The 9,587-nt window shown below is 38.2% G+C and overlaps 1 protein-coding gene across 1 annotated transcript; it reads left to right on the forward strand.

Moving 5' to 3' along the window:
• Window positions 1–1,140: 1,140 nt before the first annotated feature.
• LOC140246757 (sulfotransferase 1A1-like) lies at window positions 1,141–5,358 on the forward strand. The gene is made up of 6 exons (XM_072326097.1): window positions 1,141–1,402; window positions 1,775–2,034; window positions 2,843–2,957; window positions 3,767–3,867; window positions 4,761–4,941; window positions 5,249–5,358. Exons 1-6 carry the CDS (start codon window positions 1,141–1,143, stop codon window positions 5,356–5,358), a joined length of 1,029 nt encoding a protein of 342 aa, XP_072182198.1.
• Window positions 5,359–9,587: the final 4,229 nt, after the last annotated feature.

The raw sequence follows: 9,587 nt of genomic DNA on the forward strand, positions 1-9,587 counted from the left end.
TTACACTAAACCATGCACAGTTGTATTACCATTTTCGAAAACTGCCTACCAGGTTTAACCACATCGATGGGTGTAACTCCCATCCAACTTCTCCGCTTACCAAAACAAAATAGAGTAATCTCTAGATCCTTCGTGACCGTGTTAATATCCGAATACTCACGTTCACTGCTGAGAAAGACGTATGACCAGACTCATCTTCTCGATATGGTTACTTCTGAAAAATATTTGCTTCCCAACAAATTCCAGTGCCTACTTAACAACGTTTGAGGCATATATAGTGCGTCGAATATAAAGCTACACTAAATATAACGAAGCATCTTGTCATTTTATTTTGTTTCATGTCATATTATGTCATTTCATTTTGTTCAATCAAAGTGCATTTCGAGCATCAAAAACACCTCTAATCCAGAAAACTTCGATCCCCTTCACTGACCAGTCATGTGTGTATGCTCTCCGTTTAACTTTTATGATGTTGCTCAATGTCGAGTACACATCACCAAAATCAGTGTAGGCCATGCTTCACGATCATGATGGTCGTAGTTCAGTGTGAGCAAACAATGTCCGGTTTCAGTCTTCCCTGCTGTCGATTGCACGGCATGCAGTCATTCAATTACGGTAACTCCTGCTTTTACAGCTTTAACATGTCCTCCCCTTTCCCCTTCCCCTCCCCCCCCCCTCTCTCTCTCTTCGGTATTTCCATTTCATCTTCTCTAAGTGTAACCATGGACACCAAGTTTGACAGTGACTTATAAAGATAGCTCATAACCTCTGCTCAAACTCGCAGTCCTTCCTAACGACGCCAACAACACTTTTCTTCAGCTTTGAACTCTGCGCTCCTTCAAAACGAATGATTCCGTGTCGTAAACAAAGTAATGACTATGTATACACTGAGTCTCTTGTCAACGTGACTACTTTGCAACAGTTTGTTTGTTTTTCCCCTTTTATAGTTCTTTTTGATAAAACAAGTTCCTAGCAGTATTCAACAACATTAATTGTTAAAGTTAGAAATGAAATATGTAACCATTAATGAATTAATAAAGAAGCCTTTGATTATCGTATTTACTAAGTACTATACGTTAAGATAAACAAGCATTTTCTAGATCTCTTTTGTGAAATATGCTTGCAGTAAACATACTCTAGATGACCGCGGTAAATTGCCATGAACCTACATACTTGATATACTGTAAGCAGAGCTCCTATGTTCTCTATACACGTGGTTTCAGAATCTTCATGTATAACTCAGTGAGAATGACCGAGGCTTCGAACCTACCGTCCCTCATGGGTCACCACGGATACGAAGGGATTCATTACCCAAATATTGTGGTGGACTCCTGCATCGACGCTTTGAAGTCGTTTGAAGTACGCCCAGACGATGTGTGGGTCGTAACCTATCCCAAAGCAGGTGGGAAATTGAATTCCTTGACGTTTGAGTTTAGGTAACCAGTGGCATTTTAACAGATCAAACAAACGTGATCTACAACAAATAAATCTTCCTCATATTTAATCTTGCATTGCCTATCTTGATTAGTCTACAATGCCTTTATACTCTTTCTTCGCCAGGAGTCGGTGCAGTATCACTCTTGTTTTATTTCTATTGGTTGTCTTCGATTTCACTTTCCCGTCTTTCTATAACCGTTTCAGATCAAGGGCTTCTTATCTGAAGAGATTATATATATAAATATCGACTTTGTATACAATGTCACTAAATTTCTTTACTTAAAACATGGGGCTTCAATCCAAAGACGAAAATAATGCCCTAATATTCAATTGCCAGGAACCCATTGGATGTTGGAAATTGTTGGTCTCATCCTCTCGGACGGCTACCCAGAGAAAATTGACCGTTCTTCCAGCTCTACTCTGATTGAAATGATCGACCTGGACCAAAAACTGCCGTACACTAAGGAGGAGGAAGAACAGAATCCTCCGGACATGACACCATTCATGGAGAAGATAAAGAAAGCGCCCTCACCGAGAGTCATCCAAACCCATCTCAGACTGACATACATGCCCCAAGACTTACTGAAGAAAGCTAAGGTTTGTTATATTGTCTCACGATATCTCACACCTGTAATTGCTCTTTAAAATTGACCATGATGATAACAAAAATAATAACCATTTTGGACTATTATCAGTCTTTAACACAAATAAATTATCGTGCTTAGTTCAAAGTCTTCCCCATTTCCCCAGAAGACATCGGCTACGATAAACGGATTGGCGCATACAGGTGTGGTTATGAGTTCACAGTCCAGTATGTTGTTTGGAAGGAAATGGTTCAGGCATTAATCTCAATGTAACGTGTTTACTCGGGGACATCCTATACGAGACCGACACCCACAAGTCATACAGCCCACGAGTTCAACATTGAAAACAGGTCCATGAGTCATACAGCTCACGAGTGATACAGCCTGTGAGTTCGACACTGATAGGTAAAAACAGCCCATACGATACAACACGGTGCTTAATATGTCGGTCTCGTGGGCTTTATAGCTTATGTCAAATTCATGGGCTGTATCAATCTTGAGCGGTATAACTCGTGGGCTGTATATGACTAATGGGCTGTGTGACTCGTGGGCTGTATGACTCCTGGGTGTCGGTCTCGTGACGAGCAACCGCTTACTTGCCTAACATGCCTGTTACTTCGGAGGTCGTAGAATAGCTCGGAAATGGTTTTGGCAACAATTATTAGTATACGTGAACGCCTAAGAACCTATATTGCTCGTAACTCGCTACTAGCTAAAATCCTTAGAGTGATCATTTATATAATCTGTCACACCATGTTTCATTATAATTATACACGAACACAGTTGCAAGTGAAGTCCCAACCTCATTTTCTTCTATGAAGGTGATATACGTTGGTCGCAACCCAAAGGATACTGCCGTCTCGTGGTTCAAGTTTCATAAAGATGAGCGGGTCCCCAACAAATGGGAAACTGTCTTCCAGCAGTCTATCGATGGAAGTCAGTCTTAACTGTCTCTATTTCTTATCACAGAAAATGACTCTAAACAAAAATCCGATATTAGGCAAAGTATCCAAATACCAGTGAGTTTCTTTCAAATGTTTTTTTTTTTTTTTCAATAGCATTCTTGCTAATTTCATAATGAATGTTATTACAACATGATAAGATTCAGTGTGGTATGATTGTGGACAAGATTCCGGACTTTCAGACGAAGTGCCAGAGTTTGAATCTTAGTGCTTTCGTACTTGGGCAAGATGTTTTATCCCACGACGCTCTTCTTAACCCACGTGTAATACGGGGTACGATACCTGGTAGTATGATCCCAGGCCCTTCTGGTAGCTAAAAGCAGTGGCAGTACTGAAAAGGTTACCCTGAACAAAATATTAATATGATCAAGACTTTTACGATGATATACAGAGACACCTGGTTGAGTAATTATGAAGATATGGCAGTATAGTATTTTCCCTGAGTTTTAGAGGTCATAAACTATACATATTAGCCTACGATATGCACTGTAGCCCAGTATGTAGTTGTTGATGTTGTTTCTTCTTACACGTATGATGATGATAAATATAAAAAATAAAAATCCTAAAAAGTCACGTTGGTAAAGATTACGAGGACAGTACAGTAAAAACGCGAAAACAAGAGTTGATGTAAGAACAGAGTAGCATGTAATATCAGAGACATACCATCTCTTATCTAAACAAAAGTGAGACCTATACGATGAATAGTATTTTGAATCCTAGCATTTCAAGCTTGCTTCATTTGTCCAGCCCATGAAGAGCCCACTTTCACTTTGTTACCACCAGCTATTGATTTCGGACCTTGGGCAGACCATGTCAAAGAATTCTGGGGAATCCGCCATCACTACGAGAACCTCCTCATCGTGTTCTACGAAGACATCCTGCGGGTATGTGAGGATTTGTTTATTGATATAAAGTGTAATGCAAAAGCGTTGCAACGGCGGGGGGGGGGGGGCAATTTGAAATATGCAAATATTATTCCTACTTTCATGGTGAAAAGTCATTCGCACCAACAGGCATCTTGGTTTTTTAATTCACTGGGATAAGCATTTGTGATGTAATGATTATTCATGTAATCCTTATAAATGCTGCTGGCCAGAACATCCACCTAACAGCAAAAGTGGTATTTGGCAGTGGTACAATACATTCGATGCAAAATAATGAAATGGATGCTTTCCCAAGTGTTAATTGACTGATCATTTTGGTAATTTGGTCTACGCAGGTTCATTCTTTGTTTGAAAAGGATTGATGAATCCCCTGAAGTGTTACGTAAAGCTTATGCATTATGTTGCTCTGAAAACGAGAGAAGTGCCCCTAACCTATACAACTGAGAGAGAGAGAAAAAAAGACAGATCATTCGTATCACCAATGTGCCCATGAGGTAACTCAAAACTGGCTTCTTGATTACGGTTTTCGCCGCAGGGTTTAAGAGCAGGCTGCTGCTTACAACCTCTGGATTTGTTTCAAATGAAAAAAAAAAAAGAAATGAAAAAATTATTTGTGTTAAAGATAGTACACTCATAGCACATCAACGTGAGTATTGATAAAGAACTGTTATGGGATTATTGGTCTCGTAAAACCTTAACTAATTTGACTTTATAATTACTCCCGCTTTTCATTCATGGAAATACCAGCCGTCAGCGTTGCCAAAAACAAAACATATCAATTCAAATCACCAATAAAGAAAGAGAAGAGAAATAAAACATCGTGACTGACACGGTCCAGTATATCATGTTGTTTGTTTGTTTGTTTGTTTGTTTGTTTGTTTGTTTTAATTAAGGATCCAGCAAAGCACGTCCGAATGGTAGCAGAACACTTAGGACGCCCGCTGTCAGAAGAACTGTTACAGCGAGTTGTCGAGAACAGCTCCTTGTCAGGAATGCGAAAGACCTACGAGAAGAGAGCTAAACAACTCAAGGATCCAGAGGCCGAGTTATCTAAACTGACATTCATCTCTAAAGGTAATCTGCGGCGTTCAGGGTCTCTGTTATACCAACTGAAAAATGTTCGCATGCATGCATGTCAGTGTTATTTTACGGTGTAACCCGAGGGTTGATTGCATGGATGCCACTTGATGTAAAAAGTGGGAGAGTATGGATTTCACTTTAGCAACAATCATGTCCTAGCTAAATGGGACGTTATCTTTTTGAGTTTTATGTTGGACAGTATGAGGACTCTTTGATACCAGACGTGGAGGAGATGAAGTATAAAAACATAATAGAGGTCTGTCAACGTGTACTAGTCACTTTTCAACTTCGTTCCACACAGGAAAGACGGGACAATGGAAGAACTATTTTACTGTGGCGCAGAACGAGATTTTTGACGAGTACTTCCGCAAGGAGATGGAGGGAGTTTATATCGTGATCCCATTTGAATAGGATCACAATTTTGTCAACGTTGATGTTCTGGTTGGCAGTTCACGTACGGACAACAAGAATCATTGTAGTAGCTAAGAATCAAGAGCTTTGCTGCGATGACTACTTAAACGTACTTTAAAGACTTCCTGTAATATACAAGACAACTCTTGCCTAACACACAAGCACAATCTGCCATATTCAAAGTGAACATTTTTTTTTAACACTTTGTTTAATTTGTGCATTACAATGACAGAATGATAATTATTTTGTTTGGAGGTAAAATTTGATTTGATGAGATTTGATATGATTTTATTCGATTGTTTCTGTGTATCATCGTCACACATGCATAATGCATATTATCACGTGATCGCCAATTCTTTTTGGTACAGATGTGATTATGCTAATAAGTTGCAGCGATATATTACACACAAACACAAGGGTTACAACGTATATAGGCAAAAGTTTGACGTGCTTACAGCTCTCGTATAGCAAAGAAAATGAGTTTACTGCTTCGAAGTGACTTGCTTAGAGAGGAAGAAAGGAAGATTTAGAAATGTACATACCCAGAAATACTGATCAGCCCCTATCATCTAAGAACAAGTGTTTTCATTGAATAGACAAGTTCAATGAACTCATTCCTCGGAACACTTGGAAGAATGCATGTGTTACCCTCATGTGTAACAAAGTTATAATTGTGTATTAGCATTGTTGTGGCCTCTAATCATTCAAAGATTTAAAGTCTATGACATTCAGCAAGAAATACAGTAATGATAGGACGACCTATATAGATTCTGAGAGCTTGGTACCGATTATTGTTCCCATCACTCATCAATATCTGGTTACGAAAAAGAGTGCAGGTTGTATAGCGCTTTTCAAGGTGTGTGCCAGTTTTGCACCGTACCATATTGACATACGGCCTATATACATTGGTGTTCAAAGCGTTGAAATATTCCTGGGGCCCGTTTAACTTGTCATCAGTGACAAGTTGTCATAGATGTGACAAGCTACTGAAATCCTTGCATCTGATTGGCTGAGAGCAAATTTGTCATAGAAATGTGGCAGTTGTCACTGATGACAAGTTTTATGAAATGGGCCTTTGGACGCAGTAACTGTCATCTTTCTTGTAGGCATTTTTGTACAAGTCTATACGACGTTGAATATTGTCCGTCAGTTTTTGTACCACTTGCAATTTTTCGACAATTAAATATCAAATGCAATTTCTTCATGTAATGTGCTTATACGTTGTCTGAACGATTTTTTGATGAAGGCATTTCTACTTTTTCCAATATTGTGTTATGCATGAGGTAACTGCTTTATCATTAGCCTACCATCATACCTCTATATATTTTCTCATATAAATCATATCGACTCAACATATTGGTGCAAACCTAAACAAATCACTTACAAAGTAGGTCCCTAAGCATATTTCTGTGTTTCTGTGTATGTGCAGACATCTGTTGAGTACAATTGAATGAGCCCTGGGATCTGAAGGTTGTGACTCAGCGTAGTCATGATTGAAGCAAGGCTGAATAGCAATACCAATTATCACAGGAACGTTTGCTTGTTAAATCAATTAACTGTCCTTTATTAGAATGCACTGTACTTCAAAATGATGATGTATATCTATTTCATGTTTTGAGTGATCCGTATATTACAAGCCTAGCTTTTTAGTTGACCACTCTTTTTCCACAAGTACTTTACTGTTATTCTTCAAAGCATGCACAGATGTTATTTATACTACTTTTATGATATCTTATACTAAGCGATTCCACTTTTCGTTTTGTATTTTTTCCTTGATTGAAATAAATAAACAATATGATTGCTTAACACATGCTTTTTATTATGTTATATTTTGTTTCACTCCTTATTGGATGGAAAATAAATACTGCATTGAACTTGAACTTAAATTGTGCGACTGATCACGTCGTGTCAAGGCAATAAACGATTTATCTCTGGCTGTACAATAAAATAATGTATGCTATGTGTATGTGTATGTTAAAGGTGTATGTGTATAAAAACAATTATGTGTATGTGTGTGTGTGTATGTGTATGTGTGTGTGTGTGTGTGTGTGTGTATGTGTTTGTGCGTGCGTGTGTATGTGTATGTGCATGTGTGTATGCGTGTGTGTTTGTGTTTAATAAAACCTACTTGCCAATAGAAAATGCTGACACAATGAACATACCGGAAGGGCACATTACAGGAGAAATCCGCGGGGTCCTTATTGTCATTTAGACATTTTTTTTTTCATGCTGCCGGTGATTTCATGTGTGGTGAAAGAGCGGAAGTCACGAGAGTTAAGTAAACATTCACGCCATGTTAAGTTTAACTTCATGAATAGACAAAACTAGAAAGATGACTGTCCTATCAAAGTTACACATGAAATGAGAAAGTGATCGAATTCTATGGCTTTTACATGCTTTATGGGATCACTGATAAATTGTTTGCAACCTCATATTCAAATTAGATGAAACGATGCCATTAGATCATAAATCTTCCTTTTTTTACAAAAAGAATCTTGCTCATAATGATTTTATAGCAACGATGTATACTTTTCATTGAAAAACATGAAATTATATTCGATTTTGCTTGAACTTCACTGACGCGTTCTACTCTACTAATGGTAATGTTTATACTCCTGCATTCCCACAGTCCACAGTGTATATTCAGGTTGCCTTCCCCTTTAACTAGTCTTATTTAGATTTTGAAGAGAACCTCGTTGATTTGCTGTAATGATTTCATTTGTACAATCGGAGAAATAAAGCAAGCTCAATATACTGAAACTGGAACTAACAGCTGAGGGGCGCCAGCCGCATAGTTTTTTTTTTCAGTGCTATTTACATGATTTTAATTTCTTATTTCAGCTTTAATGCGTACCATTAAGCTACATTGTTTCAAGTATACAATGTCATGTACATGATTGTTTTAGTGCGTTGTATTTAGATTGACCTATCACCGTACACGCAGCGGAGACAAGCAATCATGTTGTGTTTATCAAACGCGATCATACGCGATAATAATTTATCAGTGCCATGAATGAGCCGGTTCGGTGGGAGTGATAACGGGCTGTATGTGCTGCAACATATGAGGGTGAAATATTCAGCAGATCAGTGTTAATGGTTAAAGGACTAGACGTTTAAGTCCATCTATCAACGGTTTTGTCGAAAACCTGACTTTCAAGGTAGGACCCTTCATTCTATGTCCAGGGACAACTACATTTCAAGAGAAACAGTCTCAAGCGATGCGACATGAGTCGAGTAACCATGCACAGAGCCGGGGCTCAGGATTATGGAAGTAAACGTCAGTGCTTCGAGTGTTTATCTTCCATGATCCTATAAGTACCGTTTTGTTATACCTTCGTGGAAAACAAAAACAGATTAGTTACAAACTTCGTTATTCCATGATGACTTTCAATGTTTTTGACGTCTACCAGCAATTTTGTTTCAATAGTTAACAGTCAAACGCTATGTTAACTTTACATGTCTTGTCAAACAGTAATATTTCACGCCCACCTCTTTCACTGACTTCATGTCTTATTCCTTCCCACTGACCTCCAGAGGCCAGTGTTCCTCCCCTATGCAAGGTATTTAAAGGCATTATTTACCATTTGCAGATGAAACAAAAAACCCGCTTTAGCCCTTCAAAATACTTCTAAAATGTGAGTTAGGGATAGGAACAACCCATGTAAAAACTTGAATCAGTTTGATTAATGTTAAGTATTGTTAAATATCAATGTGAACAATAGTTATGGCCTATAGGCCTATTTCTAGACTAAACCATCTTCACAGTTATGATTTAGTGAGAAAAATATTGTTATTTCCTTATAGTTCAGGCTTTATTGCAAAAATTTTGCATGGAAAGATGCTTTGTGATACTGCAACTACCCTACACATATGCATCAATAATGTGATATCTTGAAGATTCTTTTCTTCTTTTTCTTTTTTTTTTTTTGCTCCTGCTCCCAATGGTAAACAGTACCTTTAAAATGTCTGCTCAAGTGAAACGAATATCATCACCAAAAACATCTTCCCATGATATTTGATAAGCTCTGTTGATCTGGCGAAAACCAACATATCTGTAGCCAGTCGTTCTTGAGGGTAAGATTTACATCATGCTCGTCATCACTATCATCAGCTGATCATGGTTAGGCCTAAATGTTAAAACCTGAATATTATGTTTTACATCGTTAAGGCACATGTCGCGGGTAATGGATACCCTCAAACACAAGAGCTCTTCGAGGTGGCCTTTTGAA

The sequence above is a fragment of the Diadema setosum genome, chromosome 1 (assembly GCF_964275005.1).
Source record: "Diadema setosum chromosome 1, eeDiaSeto1, whole genome shotgun sequence".
NCBI classification, from domain to species: Eukaryota; Metazoa; Echinodermata; class Echinoidea; order Diadematoida; family Diadematidae; genus Diadema; species Diadema setosum.

Coding starts and splice junctions, on each gene's coding strand:
- LOC140246757 (XM_072326097.1), top strand. CDS start 1,141: ATGACCGCGGTAAATTGCCATGAACCTACATACTTGATATACTGTAAG. Junction 1,403..1,774: donor CGTAACCTATCCCAAAGCAG/GTGGGAAATTGA, acceptor TTCAATTGCCAG/GAACCCATTGGATGTTGGAA. Junction 2,958..3,766: donor CCAGCAGTCTATCGATGGAA/GTCAGTCTTAAC, acceptor TGTTACCACCAG/CTATTGATTTCGGACCTTGG.